The 21,441-nt window shown below is 40.5% G+C and overlaps 4 protein-coding genes across 4 annotated transcripts in view; 1 reads left to right on the top strand and 3 right to left on the bottom strand.

Annotated features, from left to right (window-relative positions):
• Window positions 1-2,829: 2,829 nt before the first annotated feature.
• Window positions 2,830-21,441, bottom strand: part of LOC118280709 (uncharacterized) — a 184,268-nt gene continuing 165,656 nt past the window's right edge. Inside the window, exons 2-3 of the mRNA XM_050699219.1 lie at window positions 4,145-4,431; window positions 2,830-3,951 (exon numbers count right to left, since the gene is read on the bottom strand). Of these exons, the coding sequence (XP_050555176.1) occupies window positions 2,849-3,951; window positions 4,145-4,328 (1,287 nt within the window). The 5' untranslated portion in view covers window positions 4,329-4,431 and the 3' untranslated portion in view covers window positions 2,830-2,848. The remainder of the gene's footprint in view (window positions 3,952-4,144; window positions 4,432-21,441) is intronic.
• LOC118280708 (heat shock protein 68-like) lies at window positions 8,101-20,560 on the top strand. Its single transcript, XM_050699226.1, has 2 exons — window positions 8,101-10,570; window positions 18,487-20,560. Exons 1-2 carry the CDS (start codon window positions 8,689-8,691, stop codon window positions 19,548-19,550), a joined length of 2,946 nt encoding a protein of 981 aa, XP_050555183.1. The 5' UTR covers window positions 8,101-8,688; the 3' UTR covers window positions 19,551-20,560.
• On the bottom strand, window positions 19,617-20,053 carry LOC126911604 (heat shock protein 68-like). The gene is made up of 2 exons (XM_050699539.1): window positions 19,686-20,053; window positions 19,617-19,632 (listed from the first exon to the last, which is right to left on the bottom strand). Exons 1-2 carry the CDS (start codon window positions 20,051-20,053, stop codon window positions 19,617-19,619), a joined length of 384 nt encoding a protein of 127 aa, XP_050555496.1.
• Window positions 20,059-20,421, bottom strand: LOC118280707 (heat shock protein 70 A1). The gene has a single exon (XM_050699537.1). It carries the CDS (start codon window positions 20,419-20,421, stop codon window positions 20,059-20,061), a length of 363 nt encoding a protein of 120 aa, XP_050555494.1.

Below are 21,441 nucleotides of genomic sequence, written 5' to 3'. Positions count from 1 at the left end.
CCTGTATTATACATAAAAACCTTCCTCATGAGTTACTCTATCTATTAAAAAAACCGCATCAAAATCCGTTGCGTAGTTTTAAAGATTTAAGCGTTCATAGGGACATACAACATGACAGAAAAAGCGACTTTGTTTTATACTATGTAGTGATGATTAAATTGTTTTAAATAATAAAATATTATTATTTTTTATGTACCACAATATCACATGATCACATCCCTACTCGCATGCGAGAAAGTTGTCAAAAGTCGTGCCAGCCACGCCAGAGACGTGTCTTCACGTCGGCGGATGACGTCACGAACCAGATTAGTGATGTACCTTATTATATTATTGATTTATTCGTTTGTAGTTCTAATGTTTGCTTTTAGGTTGCTTAGAACTTAGTAACTGCTGTTTAATGATAGTATGATACCAAATAGGGTCAAGTTAAATAAAAGACCAATGCAACGAATAATATTTATTTAAAAAATATAGAACGAAAAGCACGGATTCATTGGTTATCGATAACTTTTCGTTAAGATGTTGGAATCACTATTTTTTTTGTAGGTTTTTGTACTGAATTTGTGGCTTGGCGTAGAAGGGGCGCCGATGTGTTTACGCTCTGGCGTTCAAAAGGTTAAACACTAATATTGATGAAGGGGTTAGGGTCTACATAGTTACTTTGTAAGGGGACTAGAGACATGAATTTCACATTCAAGATTACTACTTTTGTCAAATATATACTCAGTATCGATTAAAGTTAGTTATTCTAGACATAAATCTATTCCTAGGCAGGCTATGTCTGTCGCAGCTAGGACTAGCTAGCACAAAACTGACTTGGTAGTCCTAACCCTATGAGGACAGACAGTACATTTTAAAACAGGGACTAGCTTTCCTAGGTCAAGTTTTTTTAATTAGGTAGTTACCTACTAAAATACATAAGGTGTACTTTAATACAGGGTATGATAATAATAGGTACCTACATTTCTTGTGCCAACCCCTTCTGGGTTTCATGGGCTAACAATATTGTGGCGATTATAATTGTATAGTTCAGAAAAAGAAGATTAATATTTCGTATACTCGAATACTCTAGTATTATTCTATCTATAAGTATTTACTACGTGGAATCAATTGTGTAGTATTCTGTAGTGGAATGTTATCATTGATAGACCGGTGCTTGTGATAAAAATATAGGTAGGTAACTAAATTGTTAAGTAATAAGTCATTGCGTGGACATGCAGTAGGCTTACAGGGGATCCCCCTCTCAAAGTGCAGTACTAGAGTAGGATCGTTTAGAAACTACCTAGAATCGTATCATTATAGTAGTATGATTGATTTTAAAATTAACGCTTATTTATTTAGTTATTTATTTTCTAATAAGTATAGTGTAGTGTTGAATCTATTGATACCTAAATAATTTTATGTGGCCCTCAAAATAAGAATTTTATACCTATTTAGAAATATTATTTTGAAGGCACTGATAGGTTACAGTCTACAGCAATATTAATAAAATGTTATTCAATATTGTTCACTTTTTGTCTAGCATTCTAGCTATGTTTAATTGATAATTATACGAGTATTTATACAGTTTTCTTTCTAGTACCTACATTTACGAGACCATTGACCTCAGGTTGTTAGTATTGTTTATAGCCTCAACACTAATTAGTGGCAACTAGACACGTATCACCTACTTGGCTTTTCTCCCATTCGGTGAAAAATGAGTACAACAACATTTTACTTTATCTAAATATAGGTAAACATGTGTGTATGATGTATGTATGTTTGTAAGTTTCTTTGTTTAAAATATTGAAGACGTCCATTCTGTAAATAGGACCACCCAAAACATAAATGTGAAAGGCTGCCAAGTTCGATAATATTGGAATGCTTCGCCTATAAAAGAAGTGAGATCTAAATAAGTACCAAGTTCCATACACAGACCTCAGTTAAAAATGATATAACAAGTTGGCAAGTTTTCACACACTTTGTTATAAACCTACTCAACGCATGAGTCAAGTATATAATTTTCTATTAAAACTTGCCAAGTTATATCATTTTGAACTAAGGTCTGTGTATGGAACTTGGTACTTATTTAGATCTCACTTCTTTTATAGGCGAAGCATTCCAATATTATCGAACTTGGCAGCCTTTCACATTTATGTTTTGGGTGGGATTTCATTTATTTTTGTAAGGTTTATTTTCTTTTTTTCTTATTTTCCTTTACTTTGACTAAATACAAACCTTCGTAACGAATTTTAGGTCGGTATGACCATTGGAAGATATAGATATTTTTTTTGTTTTAGTTCCTTAGGGGTATGAATTTACACCTTCATTATTTTTAAAACCGACTCACACTTGGCCATTTTCAGATTTTTTCCTTTACCTTGACCTAAAGACCTACCTCCATGCCAAATTTCAAGTCAATACGACCATTGGAAGTGGTCTAGATTTTTGATGAGTGAGTGAGTCAGTCAGTCAGTCAGTCAGTGAGTGTATAGTAAAAATAGCGATTTTCTGACGTCAATATCTCAAGACCTACAATAGGTACATTAATAAAATTTTGTATTTTAGATAAGTAAGTAGACCTCGACAGATACTAGAAATTTCATATGCGTAGATAAAATAGATTTTGAGTTATAGGTGGGTCGAACTTGGCCCGAAATGGTTCGTGTAATATAACCCACGGCCGGTGTGTCGGTTTTTTGCTCGAACTTGGCGGACACACTGCCGTGTGTCTAGATTTTAGAAAATCTTTGGCATTTTAGTATTGAGAATAGGGTAAGAGTAGGTATGTACTTTAATTTTCAAATTACACGTCACAGGGTAAGGACAGCAAAAATAAAACCACTTAGATAGATATTGACAAAACACTTTATTTTTTTAAAATACCTTCTTTGAACCTACAAATCACCAGACAAATACTAAATATTTTTGAGCACAGCGGGGCATAACTCTGGTTGAGAGCATTTCCTAATATTTTGTATGTTTTTGAACAATCCAGTATTCTCTCTATACAGGTAGAGGTCGCTAGCTTCTGATCGAATGGTATTACGCAAGAGATGACGCCCTTGCTCGTCGATTGCCCATTCGGAGACGAGTCATCAGCGACTTCAGAAGAGTAGGTCACCAGTCCCTCCGTGGAGCACCCGATCAAGAACTTAATAATATTCTTTATTCTATACTGACTAAAGGCTACTTTTCGAGCGTCTTCTTTATCATTCTTCTGTATAGAAATATCATTATTCTCCAGCAAAATGGAAGTGGAAGGAGACGGGCTCGTATTTCCTTTGAAAGGGGATGGCATATGCATGTTTACCTGGGCTGGAGTCGGCCAGAGGTCCAGGGTACTCCAGAAATCACTGATGAAACTGACCCACGTTATAACGACGGTGGTCACATCAGTCTTGCTGATGCCGAACATCTTCCCAATCTCAAAATCTGGCTTACTCCTACGTAGCTTGATGAGAAGTATCAAGAATTGGTCTTCAATGGAAAGCTTGTTCACCTTCTTGGATTGGAACTTGATGTCGTGGGCCATGGGATGTAGAGTGGAGAGTAGGAAGGTGAACTGGGCACTGTTGTCGAGGCCTGTGTAGAAGCTGACAGACTCGCCGTCAGAGAGCAATTGTTCTGTCGCGAATATTCTCAGGCTGTAGGACGTTTGTGTCCCTCGGCTGTATTTGTTTAGTTCGTAGTTTTTGGATTCGTGAGCAGGTTTAAAAGTCGACGGCTTGTGGTAGAACTCCTTCCTCCTGGGGGAATGTCGCTCGTGCCTGTGTCGGTGTCTGTCATGTCTGTGTATGGTTCCGATGTCGCCATGCGCCTTACTCTCGCGGCCCTTACTCCTACCTACGAGATGATGACGTCTTACATGTTTCTCGCATAATGTTTGATTGCTTGAAGTCGGCGACCCGGTCCACGGGAATATTGACGGCACTGCTGACTTCTTCAAGAACCTATGCTGGAGTCGTAATCCTGTTAACAGAAAAATAGATTTAATGTCTAACTTGACAGTATGAGTTTTGACAGAAATTTTGACATGCTTGATGATTTCAAAGCTTTTATTTTGGAAATATGTTAATAATCCTTAACAATAGCCCGAAAAATTATTGCTAAGAGTATAATATCAAGAGTTATGGTTTGCTAAGGTAAGTATGCAGCGACTGACCAGTATAATCACTGATTTTAACATAGTCAGTATCCTGGAAATGATTGCAACATATCCTCGCCCCGTTTTTAGGAACAAAGTCAGTGCGACGAATTGCTTTAAGCCAACGTTTTCTTAGTGTGAGATTCTTTGGAAAACTATGGTTGGCAGTATTAGAACACGAGGGGACACTACAACGAGTCATTTTTATTATTATAATTTAACAAAACAACAAAAAATATAATGGAACGGATAAAACAATAATCACAAAACACACATTACAATTTTAGAATTTGGCGAAATAAAATATCTAGAATACGAAAGTTAATTTGACAATGGATATTTTGACAAGGGTCGTGAAAATTTTATTACTTTTCATGAAAAAAAGGCATCTGACCAAGTCTTAACCTTCATGTTAACTGCCATCTGTTGACCAGTGGCAAAACTAAAAGTTTATAGCTATTTTCTAATAGATGGCGTTCTTCGGGAATATTTTCGGTAAGAAACAAACACGTCTGAGGAAATTGTTTATCGTAGCTAAACGTGTACAACAACACAATCACCAGTTGAATAACAATAAGAAACCATTAATTAAGCGCCAACTTTGGTCGGGAACGTGTAGGTTTTCTAGAATTTTCCAGTCGGTATGCGCAGTCTGCGCGAAGCTCTAAATCAATACACAGAACACTTGCATGTCGACCTATACAGCTTCATATATTAGTTATAGGTATGTATGCAAGCATACCCGTTTCGAATGGAAGTCTGGTCTAGAATTTTCTAATGGCGGGCGCTTCTTTAACACAACATAGGGCAATAAGTTTGAGCCTGCACATTTAAAATAGCAATGAAACATAAATAGACGTACGATGCTATTCAGAATTCTAGAATATCGGGTCGTAGGTTCTAATGATCAATTATTGATTTTGTTCGATAGGTCTTCTATTTTTAGCATGCTTTGCAACAGACTATAAGCGGTCTATGCTATCTAATCCTTATATGGTGTCTAAGTAGATACTTATTCGTGGCGTTTAGGTGATAGTACTGATGACTACATTAGACTACATACCTACCTACATACCTGTCTTTACCTACTCTACCAAAACATAGGTTTGACGTCATAAAGCTTACATTATGCTTGCAGAAATATAATGCTTGCATATGGGTCTAAATAATATATGTTATGTTCATGATTACAATGTGTTAGGTAGTTGCCTAGGTATCGTATGAGCCTATAAATATACCGGCAGTTATTTTGCGGCCACATTTTCTTTCTCTGTTTACCCCAATGGGAAATATGTGGCGATATGATATAGGTAATAATGAAATTAACTCTTAATTTCATAAAACCAAATTCTAAATTGTAAGTAATATTTTTAAGGAGAAACCATTTCTAGAATATACCATGTTGTCGTCGTACGATACAGCGTAGTCAAGTTTTTTTCGAGTCCGACTTTCATTGTTGCTACGTAGGTGGCTCAAAATGCTACGCGAGCACATTCTAGACTCTTCGAGTGTGCAGAAACAAAGTAAGTAGGTAGGTAGGTAGGTATACTAGGTAATGTAATAGGTATCTATCTTATTTGACTACATAGGTACATGATAGCATACATTCGGTATTTCTTTTTGATATGTCGTCTAAGTAGATATATCTTTTGATTTCTGTTAATGAACTGACAATATGGATGTATTTTTTAAAAATAAAGCATGTATTTCGAAAGGTAATAGAAAAATGCATTGAACATACTACATAGGTAGTATGTGCTATGTTTTATAACAAAATTATAATGGTATTTAGATGTCACAGACGTAAATTAAATCTGATAGGTAGGTCAACGACCGACATTTTTAAGCCTTTCTGTCCGATGGGGTAGACTGACATAACACATGCCTAGACAAAGGAACAAAGGTATTTTTGACGCATGATAGTTTTTTTATGGAATAGGGGGCAAAGGAGCAGGCGTTTTACCTGATAGATAGTAAGCCATCAGCGCCACTCTCTTTATAGAATATATAGAATACGCTCTTTTCTTGAAGATTTGAAGGTCATATCGGTACGTACGTTTTAGGTAATACAAATAATATATTCTAGAAATAGGAAAAGAATTTAACAGTTGCCAAAAAAATGTTTGTAAACAAAATAAAATAATAGAAACATCAACGTTTAAGTTAAATAGCTGGTTAAACAGCATCTTAGTATCCATAAATTAATCAATGTTAATATCCAACACATAGCTAGTTGGGGTCGGTCGCGCCCGCCGCCATATTTGCGCGGTCTGCGCATGACCTAGCAATAACCTCTGCGACCCCGCGCGAGGGTGAACTCTCTCGAATGAAATGGCGCGAGCCGCGTAAGGCCGCGTTTTCCAGAATTTTCTATAGCATTCTAGAATTGAATAATGATTGTAGAATGCGTAAATATGGACTTTATTGGAGGAAATAAATCTGTAATATATTAATATCCAAATATTTCAATATAGGTTTATTAAGTACTAGCAAACCGTTTCGCCAATGATTTTCTCTGATTTCCAGCTTTTCTCTTGAAACTTTACTGAATTTTCTTTAATATAAACGAATGTAAAACCGTGGAAATCGGTTCGTGCGTTCTGAAGTTATAGCGTCAGGAAGGAAAACTCGACTTATTTTTATATTGTATTGTAACTTATTAGAGTTAATTATAGGTACTTAGTTCTATACTTACTTAGTCTGATGACTGATAATGAATGAGCCATTAAAACAATTATTGTCATTCAGAATGACATTAATTGTTTTAGCATTTTTAAATTGTTCTTACGTATCTTTGGTTGTATATTTTATGAGGGCTATGCACTACTAAGTAAGTACTTGACTAAATAGGATATTAATCAGCCTTATTAGGATATAGATATAGGTCGTCACAATATGTCCTCTTGACATAAAGTAAATTGTCACTCAATAGATTTTTTTATTTCCGTTTAAAACCATACATAGGTATTCACATGAACAACAATTTTCGGATTAGGTACACACAAATAATATGTATATGGTCCATGAGGGAATCGAACCCGGGTTGCAAGCTACGACCACGCCACGTTGCACAGCGTAACAGCCGGTTACCCAGCCACTGGGCCAACGGTGCAGTCTGTTTTACAAACATTACAATTTATTTATCTATTTACTACTTATTCAATGTCAAAGTCCAATTACTATAATTGCGATATTAAAGTTATTAATTTATTATTCGTCCTTTTAATTCATTTCTATTAATAATCACTAATCAGCACCCTAATTATTACCTACACACAGTTCGATCATTGCTTTCATTCATATTTCCCTTCCAACTTCCAATGTTATTAGTTTAAATACAAAGGTAATCTTTAATTTTAGAATTCTATGAATCATAAATATGTAGGAGGCGAAGCGGGCGATGGTAGATCAATAAAATCCACCATGTTTTGCATTGCACACGGCACTTCATTCTAGAAACATGTACATAGAGAATTTTGCCAAAACATTACGTAAATTACTGCTACATTTATGAAAGAAAGGGTGGAATTTTCTAGACAAAGTTCCCTAAACTCCCTAAAATTATTCACTCAGCTGTTTCTCACGTAAACACAATATTATTGTTGTTGTCTCTTTCTTACTAACGCTTCACATCATGTTATTTCTGTCTCTCATGAATGGAACGTGACGTTTCGAGAATTTTCCCCAGTGTTGCTAGTAGTTAAAGTAAAATTTTACTCAGTTTCGTTTATGCCAGTTTTACATTTTAAGTCGTTAGATTTTTACGTTATATTGATAATCGAATAATATTATATGATTACATTAATGGATTTGATGTAGAGAATTCTTAAAAGCAATCATTAATATGTGTGTTTTTAAAGATAATATTATAATAATCGCATTGTTGTAATAGGACATTAATAATTACCTTACTAATTCATACGCATTTATTTTAGTGCTAAGCCTATTTTTGCAAATAAATCGAATGTATTAACTTAAAATCTAGACTTTTGTATTCATGAGCAAATCAACAACGTTCCAGTTTTACGTAAAACTGAGTAATTGCCTCAATTTTCATATGAATAACAAACATAATTTTAATACTTCTTAAATATTAAATAAAAGTGAGTAAACTAAACTAGCCCCACTTGCAATATTTCATACATAGATCAAAAATACATTAACATCACAAATCAATTTGATGTTTAATTTTTCCCTCGTGAATGGGTAATTTTATACGATGGCAACCGTCCTGAAATGGAAAGTATTCGCCCGTCTCTTTCACACAACAATCGTATTGGTTGAACACAATTGACATTCTGGAACGTTCCCTTAATTCTGTGTTCTGATTGGCCGTATCGAGGGAGTGGTAGAAAACTCTCGAATTTCATTTGTTGACTATATAAGAGCCGAGCGGTCGGCGCGAACTCAGAATTATTTGAAACGCGATACAAAGCAGACGAAGAGAGTTCGGTGCAAACCGAGGAGTTTGAGTTTACTAGACTCGCAACGCAAGTTTATTCAACGTTATTGTTATTACTTATTGAGTGTGAAGAGAATTAGTGAGTGAGAAGACAAACAAAATGCCAGCCATTGGAATAGATCTGGGTACCACATACTCGTGCGTCGGCGTGTGGCAGCACGGCAACGTGGAGATCATCGCCAACGACCAGGGCAACCGCACCACACCATCCTATGTGGCCTTCACGGACACGGAGCGCCTCATCGGAGACGCAGCCAAGAACCAGGTCGCCCTCAACCCCAACAACACGGTGTTCGACGCCAAGCGACTGATCGGAAGGAAATTCGACGACCCCAAGATCCAGGCAGACATGAAACACTGGCCCTTCAGGGTGGTCAGCGACTGCGGCAAACCGAAGATCCAAGTGGAGTTCAAGGGGGAAACGAAACGGTTCGCGCCCGAGGAGATCAGCAGCATGGTGCTGACGAAGATGAAGGAGACGGCGGAAGCTTACCTCGGAACGACAGTACGCGACGCGGTGATCACAGTGCCGGCGTACTTCAACGACTCTCAGCGCCAGGCCACCAAGGACGCGGGAGCCATCGCCGGGCTGAACGTGCTCAGGATCATCAACGAGCCCACAGCCGCTGCGCTCGCGTACGGCCTCGACAAGAACCTCAAGGGCGAGAGGAACGTCCTCATCTTCGACCTCGGCGGCGGAACGTTCGACGTGTCGATCCTGACCATCGACGAAGGCTCGTTGTTCGAAGTGAGGGCGACGGCGGGCGACACGCATCTCGGAGGCGAGGACTTCGACAACAGATTGGTGAACCATCTCGCGGACGAGTTCAAGCGCAAGTACAAGAAGGACATGCGCATGAATCCTCGCGCACTGCGCCGCCTCCGCACAGCCGCCGAGCGCGCTAAGCGCACGCTGTCGTCCAGCACCGAAGCCACCATCGAGATCGACGCGCTCTACGAGGGAATCGACTTCTACACTCGCGTGTCCCGCGCGCGCTTCGAAGAGCTCAACGCAGACCTGTTCCGAGGCACCCTCGAGCCGGTCGAGAAGGCGCTCAAGGACGCCAAGATGGACAAGAGCCAGATCCACGACGTCGTCCTCGTCGGAGGCTCCACCAGGATCCCGAAGGTGCAGAGTCTGCTGCAGAACTTCTTCTGCGGCAAGAAGCTGAACCTCTCCATCAACCCGGACGAGGCGGTCGCGTACGGCGCGGCCGTCCAGGCGGCCATCCTGAGCGGCGAGCAAGACTCGAAGATCCAGGACGTGTTGCTGGTGGACGTGGCCCCTCTGTCCCTCGGCATCGAAACCGCCGGCGGCGTGATGACGAAGATCATCGAGCGCAACTGTAAGATCCCGTGCAAGCAGTCGCAGACGTTCACCACGTACTCGGACAACCAGCCGGCGGTCACGATCCAAGTGTACGAGGGCGAGCGAGCGATGACCAAGGACAACAACCTGCTGGGCACGTTCGACTTGACCGGCATCCCGCCCGCGCCGCGCGGCGTCCCTAAGATCGACGTCACCTTCGACCTGGACGCGAACGGCATCCTCAACGTGTCGGCCAAAGAGAACAGCACCGGCCGAAGCAAGAACATCGTGATCAAGAACGACAAGGGACGCCTGTCGCAGGCCGAGATCGAGCGCATGCTCGCCGAGGCCGAGAAGTACAAGGATGAGGACGAGAAGCAGAGGCAGCGCGTAGCGTCTCGGAACCAGCTCGAGTCGTACGTGTTCAGCGTGAAGCAGGCGCTGGACGAGGCCGGAGACAAGCTCTCGGAACAGGACAAGAGCACGGCGAGGGACGCGTGCGACGACGCGCTCAAGTGGCTCGACAACAACACGCTGGCGGAGCAGGAGGAGTACGAGCACAAGCTGAAGGACGTGCAGCGCGTCTGCTCGCCCGTCATGGCCAAGATGCACGGCGCGGGCGCGCAGGGAGCGGGCGGGATGCCTGGTGGCATGCCCGGTGGCTACCAACAGAGTAACAGCGGGCCGACCGTAGAAGAAGTCGATTAAGTGTGAGATTGTAGAGAGGCACCAACTGTACCAGTACCAGGATATACGTCACGAGAATCTTATTTGTGTGATATTAGGTTTAAGACTGATTATATTTATTTTTCCAGCACATGCCCACCCTCTGTTGAATTATGTAATTACAAGTATAACTTATAAGTTGTAAATATACCTAGTCATAAAATAAATTATAATTATTTTAATTTAATTTCTTTGTTTTATTTAACATTTAACAAAAAACAAAACTACTCAAATACTCACTCCACAGAATTGTGACATAATTTTATTTACTTAGTGAATATCGAACACAAACATACAATAGCACACGTTCACATACACAATGCACACTCAAGCAACTTTTGCATTTAAGTTGTAACTTGTATTCTTTCGAAATAATAATATTCGTTACTAAAAATTTGAGATTCTACTCCATCTTGAATCCTTGACTAAGTAAAACTGTTGCTTAAAAAAAATCAATAGTCTATGTACCTAAAATTATTATTCTTGTACTCAATACCTAACAACCCACCACTGGAAGTTAATAAAAATAAATAATTAAAAAAATTAAAAAACCCGACTGCATAAAAAACACTTTAAATAAAAACTGAAAATTAAAAAACAAGCTTAGTCTAAAAGTGTAGATAGCAATACACAAAAAATAATAATCTTATGCGAAACATAATTGAGTGCAACAGTCGGGACCCATATTGAATGATTTTAGTCTAGTTTATTTAATGGGTCCCGACTGTTACACTCAATTATGTTTCGCATAAGAGCATTGCTATCTACACTTTTAGACTAAGCTTGTTTTTTACTTTTCAGTTTTTATTTAAAGTGTTTTTTATGCAGTCGGGTTTTTTAATTTTTTTAATTATTTCTTTTAATTTAACACTTTTAGTTAGTTATAATACGGCTATGTGTTCTGTCTAAAAATTTTGTAATTTCAATATATTTTTTATTGTGAGGGGTTTTTGTCCGTAATAGTATTAATCCTTATCCTTTTAAATAGTCTATTAATTTTCTACATTAAATGAAGATAAAATTTGCTCTTTACACTGTTTTAAAATTTCTACTAGTTTTAGACAAAAAACGGTCTTTACAGTTGATGCGTCGCATGGGCTATAGGTAAACGATTATGTAGATAGATTCCTTATTTAACGTTCAGCAAAGCGAGGGCGGGTCGCTAGTCCTTTATTTATAAATAAATTCATTGTAAATAATTTAGTTTAGACGTACTTTTATTATCACTTTTCACTTTTAAGTTCAGAAACCGCTAGTCAATCGCGCCGCGTACTACCGTACCTATACGAGTATTTAGTATGGACTAGGGGTCGCCTAGTGGCCGAAATTCGACCATATACGATTTAATTTACAATACCACTTATATAACATACGTTCAAGGATAATTTTTATTTAACTCAAACTCAAACAAACTCTTTTATAAAACTCTATTCATATAAGACGTGAGAATATCATCGCAATGTCTGTCAATGACGACGTTTTGACGAATGACGTTTTGTCAAATACGATCAGATACTATGCATGTGTGTGTAATGTTTTATTTATTGATTTAATGTACTTTATAAGCATTATTATTGAAAAATATTAGCGTTCTGTACTTCTCCTACACATAAACTATAAGTGTACCAAATTTTATGCTCCTACGTACGCGCAATTTTCGTAAAAAGGAATATGAAGTTTTTGCATCACGTATTAATATATAGATAATAAAGAACCTAATTGCACATAGTTTTTTTTTTCTATATGTCAGTGATATACCATTTTGGAATCCTCATGATGAGTTCTTTAATTTGATACCCATATTGTAGCAAATAAAAATTTTTTTTTTTTTTACTTCTATCTAGGGCGCCTCACGGCCGCCATTTTGGTTTTTGTTTTACGTCACATATCTAAGAACACTTGGGTAATTAAGACGAATCCAACGATGCCCTGATTGTCGAAATCCATCAAGCCGTTTCGAAGAAATGAGGTAATAAAGAATATTAGGCTCATACATACAAGATACGCGCGAAAAACATAACCCTTCCTTGGCAGTCGGGTAAAAAGCCGGTGTCCCAAGTCCTTAATACAATTTTATTCATGAAAACTTAGGTAGGTGTACCTAACTAGTATCGGTAAGTAAAATTTAGGTATGGGCTTGCTGCACCGACTTCTCAACTTCCAGTGGATGCTGAGGGCTTAGAGCAGGTCCTTAGTCCAAGAGTTTATGTGTGGGATTGCCAGGCTTCGGCACGAATGGGCCACCTCGATCGGAGTTATACTACGGCCTCACTGAAAACCGACGTCAAACAACGCTTGCGTTGTGTTTCGTTGTGTAGGTTATCTATTACCCCCCTTCCCAATTTTCCTAATCCCCGATTCCTTCCAACCCTTAACCCCCAAAAGACCGGCAACGCACTTGTAACGTTTCTAGTGTTTCGTGTGCGATTGCTTACCATCAGGTGACCTGTATGCTTGTTTACCGGCTTATATATAAAAAAAACGAGTAGGTAATAGGTACCTAAGTAATTATTTATTGGTATAATGATACATGGAGTCGGCTTTTTAAACGCAGTTCTATTCTTATTTCTTACTTTTTAGTTTAATAGGTAATGGGCATTGAAACAAGTGAAGATATAATACAAAGAAATGAAATTGGGCCGCATGATACTTTTCTACTTAAAAGTTAAACTATGTATAATGAAATTTAGCCTACCTTATTGGTCGAGTGGTCGCAAGTGCGATTGCCGGACAAGGGCACAAGGGGTTGGGTTCGATTCCCGGGTCGGGCAAAGTACCTACCGCTGGGCTTTTTTCGGTTTTTCCTAAAATTTCTCAGTAGTATTTGAGTTTGACATATCAACAGCCTAATAATGTAGTAGCCACTGTTGACCAAAGCCTCTTCTGGCATGGAGAAGGTTTTTGCATTAATCACCACGCTTGCTCAATGCATGTTGGCGATTTCAAACTTATAATTAGAAATTATAAGCCCAGGTTTCCTCACGATGTTTTACTTCACCATTTGTCAGTGGTGTCTAAATAATCTTTTAAAGTACATATAACTCGGAAAAAGTCACATTAGTCACTCAAGAAGTCACTTGCCGTTGGTAGGTTTGGAACCCTCATGCATGAGAAGCGGCCGGAGTCTTAAACCTCCGGGAGTCCGGGCCACAACAACTTATGAGATTTACCTTCTATAATTATTAGGCGACTTAATTAATAGCTTAAAAAAATATATATTCTCGGCCCATATGTAATTTAAATATTGAAAGAATTTTCTTAAAACTCCGAACTGTTAAGAAGTCGTTCTTTCCATCATCAGCTCATTATCATGAAATCATGATCACCAGACACAAAGCTTCGAGCAAAAAAAGAATCATGCAAACTTTGGCGTAATCCTTGTACATACTACGTAAAAAAAGATACCGGCCGAATTCAGAACTGCCTTTTTAGGGTTCCGTAGCCAATGGCAAAAAACGGAACCCTTATAGATTCGTCATGTCTGTCTGTTTTTGGGTAGTCGATTAAAAAGAGGTCCACACAATGTGTCCAACATTAGAAATTGTAGGCGAGTAATTTTGTTGTTTTTAGGGTTCCGTAGCCAAAATGGCAAAAAACGGAACCCTTATAGATTCGTCATGTCTGTCTGTCTGTCTGTCTGTCTGTCTGTCTGTCTGTCTGTCTGTCTGTCCGTCCGTATGTCACAGCCATTTATTTCCGAAACTGTTGGGCCTACATAGTTGAAACTTTGTAGGTTGATGTATTTCGGTAACCGCTATTCGAATTTTGAATCAAAATTAATTTTTAAAATTAAAAGGGGGCACTCCATATATGGAACTGATTAAAAAAAATTTTTTCAGCTAACATATCCGTGATGGGTGTCTATGGATAGGTCTTTAAAAAAGACATTAAGGTTCCTAAAACCATTTTTCGTCAAAATTAACCGTTTGAAAGTTAGACGCTTCCAAAGTGGAAAAATGAGTGTCCCCCTCTCTAACTTTTAAAATAACAGAGTGAGAAATTTAAAAAAAATATATGCTGTAGACTTCAATAGAAACTACCAACGAAAATTGGTTTGAACGAGATATCATTATTAGTTTTTAAGAAATAAAACATTTTCAAAAACCGCAAATATAACTTTGTCGTACATACAAACACTATGCAAAACCAAGTTATTTTATAACTTTGATATTATGTCATCTACTTGCTGCTACGGAACCCTTCATGGGCGAGTCCGACTCGCACTTGGCCGGTTTTAAAGATAATAGGGTGCGAAGAAAAATTAATAATAAGTACTTCAAATTGGCAATATGAGAAACACTTCAAATAGATTTACGTATCATATTGTAGAGTCTGCTTACCCAGCGCATGAATCGACTGTGTAGAAACATCACAATTTCACGTAACTGTTAAATCGTTGTTGGCTAAATTGGCTTGCTACGCAGACTACAGACTGCGTAGTAAGTCTACTACGAAATACTACGAATATCGGTGACGTAGCAGAGGTGCTACGAGTTAAAGTTAAATAGGCGACAGGCCTACGTAGGTAGGAGTTAGGATTCGTGCAACATCACGCCTTTTATCCCCGAAGGGGTAGGCAGAGGTGCACATTACGGCACGTAATGCCGCTGTATAATGTACACCCACTTTTCACCATTTGTGTTATAAGCCCCATGTAATAGGGGTGAACCAATTTTTATTATTATTAGGATTCGTTTAAAGCTTTAAAATGTTAAGACCGGCTTTAAATTATTATTAATAGGGTAGATGTCTAATTTTTCTTTTAATGTCCGTCAGGTAGTCGTTGTCGACGGAGAATGCTCCGACTCTCTGTCTGTAAACGCAGGTGGGATACCTGCTTCAAGGCTGCGTGCTATCACCTACCTTGTTCCTCCTCCATATCAATGATATGTTGCAAATCAGCAGCATTCATTGTTATGCGGATGACAGTACAGGTGATGCCTATTATACCGGCCGCGCTAACATTTCTCGGGAAAACGTCATCGAAAGCCGAAACAGACTTGTGTTAGAAATCGAGACTTCTTTGCAGAGAATCTCAGATTGGGGTGAACTTAATCTGGTCCAGTTTAACCCTACTAAGACACAGGTCTGCGTGTTTACCGCTAAGAAACTACCGTTGGTCGTCTCACCTCAGTTTCAAAGTACCCCTCTGACTGCCTCAGCCGGTATTGGAATACTTGGCGTCAACATTTCGAGCGACGTCCAGTTCCGTGGTCATCTGGAGGATAAGGCTAAATTAGCCTCGAAAAAGCTTGGTGTGCTCAACAGATCGAGGCAGTATTTCACTGCAGCCCATCGCCTGCTTCTATATAAGGCGCAAGTTCGGCCCCATATGGAATACTGCTCTCATCTTTGGGCGGGGGCACCCCAGTACCAGCTTCATCCTCTGGACCGCGTTCAGCGGCGTGCGGTTCGGATTGTTGAATGTCAAGATATTTCAAACCGACTTGACACTTTGGCAATGCGTAGGCAATGCGTCCACAGCAAAACTGTGGAATGAGCTGTCGTCGGTGGTATTTCTGAACCGATACGACCTTCAAACCTTCAAGAAAAGAGCATACTCCTTTTTTAAAAAAAGGCCGGCAACGCACCTGTGACTCCTCTGGTGTTGCGGGTGTCCATGGGCGGCGCTGATCGCTTACCATCAGGTGACTCGTTTGCTCGTTTGCCTCCTATTCCATAAAAAAATAAATAAAATAAAAAATACGTGTCTAATAGTTTTTCATTACCTAACTGACGACTAAATACGTTTTTAATATTCACACTGTCAAGAGATTATTATACAGCGAGATTGGTGACTGGTAACTTGTACCTCTACCATGAGTTTGAAGTAAAAGTATTTGTCGATAGTCAGTAATTTTTGTGTATAGCAAATTTTAATTCCACAGGTGCCCGGTAGAGGCGTTGTAAAATTTGCCATACAAAACAGGATACGTCGTCGCTAGCAATATATCGACAAATACTATTGCTTCAAACTCATGGTAGGGGTACAGGAGGAGTTAAAATAACTTAAACGCAACTGATTTGAGTACATTATGTATAAGTCTGGCCGAAAGCTAACAGTTTACGAGATAGTGCAATGAAAAAATAAGCCTAAATACTAAATATCATAGCTACTACGTAATTTTTACTTTAAGCGTTCATGGTTTTTCTTGTAGGCTTTTTGTTATTGCTATTAAGACTTGCATTTGCTAATAAAATTAGTATAATCCCATGCAATGTGTATTTTTTAAATTGTATCGGTAAGGAAAAAAATTGACATTAAATCGCACAGCCTACAGTAGGCTGCGTGACGATGAAGAGTCCATCTGTGTCTCGAAACTAGTAGATCTTTTCCCCATTAAAATAATTAGGTGACTTTTTAGTTAATTTAGTATGTCTCACGATAGTTATTATAAAAATATTCACAATATCTTAGAAACTGTTCAGTTTTGGTCAGATAGTCATAAGTATAATAAGTATGTGTGGTTAAATCAGTTGCATTTGATATGATCTATTCTTATTCGTACTGATGGAAAAAGATAGAGTTACCAATCACTGTAAATTCAGTGGTCAAATGTTGAAGCCTATGATCATGACAAATGTTATCAAAACGCATAGAGTTGTGTGGGTTGATAAAATACCTATAATTAGAATATTTTACTTATCGCCGTATTCATCTGCCTATAAGTGGCCACTGCTGACCAAAGGCCTCTTTTCACACAGAGAAGGTTTGAGCATTAATCACCATACTTGCTCAATGCGGATTGGCGATTTCAAACTTATATTATATTTAAAAAACGTTGCCCCGCACTAGGATTTTCTCCTGTGTCGTGGGTGCGTTTACAAACATATAAGTTGTCATACAGATGACACCCAGACCCGAAATAACAGTTTGTGGATTACACAAAAAATTACTCCGTGCGGGAATCGAACCCGCTACGCGTTGCGCGGCAGCCGGTTACCCAGCGACCGCGTCAACTCTGCAGTCAAATTAGAAATTAAGCCCAAGTTTCCACGATGTTTTCCTTCATCGTTTCTCGGTGGTGTCTAAATAGGTACCTACTTACCTAGTCTTAGGAAGTACATACTATTAATAACTCTATAATAACATCCTACTAATAACAACTCGGAAAAAGTCACATTGATATACTTGCCCTTGGTAGGCTTCGAAGTTCGAACCGCTACGACACCGCCGTACTCAGAGTCATTTAATGGTAACTTAACCCAGTCCTTAGCAATTGTTTTCGGAACAAAATCGTTACTAAGGAATCAAAGACTAAACAAACTAGATTTTTCTCTTCTAATAGTTTAAGTAATCATTAAATGTCTCTGAGTTGAGTGCGGCAGTTAGAAAGTAAGGCTTTTGTAAATTGTGAAAATATTATAATCTTGTTATATCTGACTCCCTATTCTATTATTTTTATTTTCAGGGTGTCCAGTTCAATATATTAATACGAGTATTGTAATGATTCAATAGTCGCAAATAAATCATCATCAAGTGAAGACGTTTGTTATTTTTTCTAAAACACCTCAATAGTGCAAACAAACTGAACCTTAATACAATAAACACAGGGCAAGAGAGAGGTGTACTTTTATATTAATAATTATGTTTGAAATAAAACAAGTCAAGTAACTTAAACGTAAAATAATTTATTTTTTCCTTATTTCTATACAATTTGACTAGGAGATCATTTACAATTTTACACGCACATTTTCCTCTGTTGAATTTTGTTTCAGTAATTCAATTACTAACACACTATAAGTTCAGTCTCAAAATACTTTGTATCACATAAATTAGGATTGGAATCATGGAATCAATTTTCATTTAATCTACTTCTTCTATGGTGGGTCCGCTGTTCTGGTTTCCTCCATAGCCACCAGGCATTCCTCCAGGCATTCCTCCAGGCATGCCACCAGGCATTCCTCCAGGCATTCCTCCAGGCATGCCACCAGGCATGCCACCAGGCATACCGGCCGCTCCCTGCGCGCCCGCGCCGTGCATCTTGGCCATGACGGGCGAGCAGACGCGCTGCACGTCCTTCAGCTTGTGCTCGTACTCCTCCTGCTCCGCCAGCGTGTTGTTGTCGAGCCACTTGAGCGCGTCGTCGCACGCGTCCCTCGCCGTGCTCTTGTCCTGTTCCGAGAGCTTGTCTCCGGCCTCGTCCAGCGCCTGCTTCACGCTGAACACGTACGACTCGAGCTGGTTCCGAGACGCTACGCGCTGCCTCTGCTTCTCGTCCTCATCCTTGTACTTCTCGGCCTCGGCGAGCATGCGCTCGATCTCGGCCTGCGACAGGCGTCCCTTGTCGTTCTTGATCACGATGTTCTTGCTTCGGCCGGTGCTGTTCTCTTTGGCCGACACGTTGAGGATGCCGTTCGCGTCCAGGTCGAAGGTGACGTCGATCTTAGGGACGCCGCGCGGCGCGGGCGGGATGCCGGTCAAGTCGAACGTGCCCAGCAGGTTGTTGTCCTTGGTCATCGCTCGCTCGCCCTCGTACACTTGGATCGTGACCGCCGGCTGGTTGTCCGAGTACGTGGTGAACGTCTGCGACTGCTTGCACGGGATCTTACAGTTGCGCTCGATGATCTTCGTCATCACGCCGCCGGCGGTTTCGATGCCGAGGGACAGAGGGGCCACGTCCACCAGCAACACGTCCTGGATCTTCGAGTCTTGCTCGCCGCTCAGGATGGCCGCCTGGACGGCCGCGCCGTACGCGACCGCCTCGTCCGGGTTGATGGAGAGGTTCAGCTTCTTGCCGCAGAAGAAGTTCTGCAGCAGACTCTGCACCTTCGGGATCCTGGTGGAGCCTCCGACGAGGACGACGTCGTGGATCTGGCTCTTGTCCATCTTGGCGTCCTTGAGCGCCTTCTCGACCGGCTCGAGGGTGCCTCGGAACAGGTCTGCGTTGAGCTCTTCGAAGCGCGCGCGGGACACGCGAGTGTAGAAGTCGATTCCCTCGTAGAGCGCGTCGATCTCGATGGTGGCTTCGGTGCTGGACGACAGCGTGCGCTTAGCGCGCTCGGCGGCTGTGCGGAGGCGGCGCAGTGCGCGAGGATTCATGCGCATGTCCTTCTTGTACTTGCGCTTGAACTCGTCCGCGAGATGGTTCACCAATCTGTTGTCGAAGTCCTCGCCTCCGAGATGCGTGTCGCCCGCCGTCGCCCTCACTTCGAACAACGAGCCTTCGTCGATGGTCAGGATCGACACGTCGAACGTTCCGCCGCCGAGGTCGAAGATGAGGACGTTCCTCTCGCCCTTGAGGTTCTTGTCGAGGCCGTACGCGAGCGCAGCGGCTGTGGGCTCGTTGATGATCCTGAGCACGTTCAGCCCGGCGATGGCTCCCGCGTCCTTGGTGGCCTGGCGCTGAGAGTCGTTGAAGTACGCCGGCACTGTGATCACCGCGTCGCGTACTGTCGTTCCGAGGTAAGCTTCCGCCGTCTCCTTCATCTTCGTCAGCACCATGCTGCTGATCTCCTCGGGCGCGAACCGTTTCGTTTCCCCTTGAACTCCACTTGGATCTTCGGTTTGCCGCAGTCGCTGACCACCCTGAAGGGCCAGTGTTTCATGTCTGCCTGGATCTTGGGGTCGTCGAATTTCCTTCCGATCAGTCGCTTGGCGTCGAACACCGTGTTGTTGGGGTTGAGGGCGACCTGGTTCTTGGCTGCGTCTCCGATGAGGCGCTCCGTGTCCGTGAAGGCCACATAGGATGGTGTGGTGCGGTTGCCCTGGTCGTTGGCGATGATCTCCACGTTGCCGTGCTGCCACACGCCGACGCACGAGTATGTGGTACCCAGATCTATTCCAATGGCTGGCATTTTGTTTGTCTTCGGATTCTCTTCACACTCAATAATAACAATAACGTTGAATAAACTTGCGTTGCGAGTCTAGTAAACTCAAACTCCTCGGTTTGCACCGAACTCTCTTCGTCTGCTTTGTATCGCGTTTCAAATAATTCTGAGTTCGCGCCGAGCGCTCGGCTCTTATATAGTCAACAAATCAGATTCGAGAGATTTCCAGACAAGTCTAGACGTCACAAGAACAACCAATCAACATGCAGAAGCCACTGAATAATCTAGAGGGTTAATTCATTTCCACCAATAAGATCGCTTGTGAGAACGAGATAGATATACTCATACTATCTCAACGAGGGTGCACATGAAAAAAAGTGTCCCAGTATTTGGGGAAATATGACAAATAAATATGAAAGTAATAAAATATTGTACATCTTTTAATATTACTATTTAAAATCAGTAATAAATTATATTGTGCAAGAATTTATCAATGTGATGAGGATTTATCAACAAGGATTTATACATATTATCGTTTGCTCGTAATTTCACTACAACAATGATTTCGTTGTTATGATACTCAAAAATGAATACATCAATGAATGTGGTTGGCTTGTGTCATTATGTGGTTCCTCGTTTGGGTTCGATTTCAGGTTTGGGCAAGCAAAACTTTTATTACCTATGTTTGTATGTTTAATGTAAAGTTAATTTGAATTGGACAATAATATCTACATTTTTTTCAGACCTTTGCTTTATGGGAAATTATAGTAAGTGTGCTGGCAATAATAAAGAAACTTCGAGATAAGAACACTGCGCAAGTGCGCATGCTCCCTCGTGTGTGAAAGAGCTGGCAATACTGGGGTGAATTCGAGCTATGTAGGAATGAAGTGAAAAGGGTTCCGTAGTTAATTTCAGTCAAAATATATTGCGTATTTTTATTTTTGTATTTAATACTTTTATCTTATTTTATCGCCTTTATTTTGAAGTGAATGCTTACCAGGGGGCATACTACGAGTTTGTGTACAAATAACTTCTACTAAGCCCCCT

Source organism: Spodoptera frugiperda, chromosome 16 (genome assembly GCF_023101765.2).
Source record: "Spodoptera frugiperda isolate SF20-4 chromosome 16, AGI-APGP_CSIRO_Sfru_2.0, whole genome shotgun sequence".
Lineage (NCBI taxonomy): Eukaryota > Metazoa > Arthropoda > Insecta > Lepidoptera > Noctuidae > Spodoptera > Spodoptera frugiperda.
Note: the sequence above shows the minus strand (reverse complement) of the source record. Positions and strands in the feature narration are given on the sequence as shown.

What these genes read in the sequence shown, in the direction of transcription:
- LOC118280708 (XM_050699226.1), top strand. Translation starts at nt 8,689, where the DNA reads ATGCCAGCCATTGGAATAGATCTGGGTACCACATACTCGTGCGTCGGC. An exon ending in GCCCGGTGGCTACCAACAGA is followed by an intron (nt 10,571 to 18,486) that starts GTAACAGCGGGC and finishes CATAGCCACCAG; the next exon opens with GCATTCCTCCAGGCATTCCT.
- LOC118280707 (XM_050699537.1), bottom strand. Translation starts at nt 20,421, where the DNA reads ATGCCAGCCATTGGAATAGATCTGGGTACCACATACTCGTGCGTCGGC.
- LOC126911604 (XM_050699539.1), bottom strand. Translation starts at nt 20,053, where the DNA reads ATGAAGGAGACGGCGGAAGCTTACCTCGGAACGACAGTACGCGACGCG.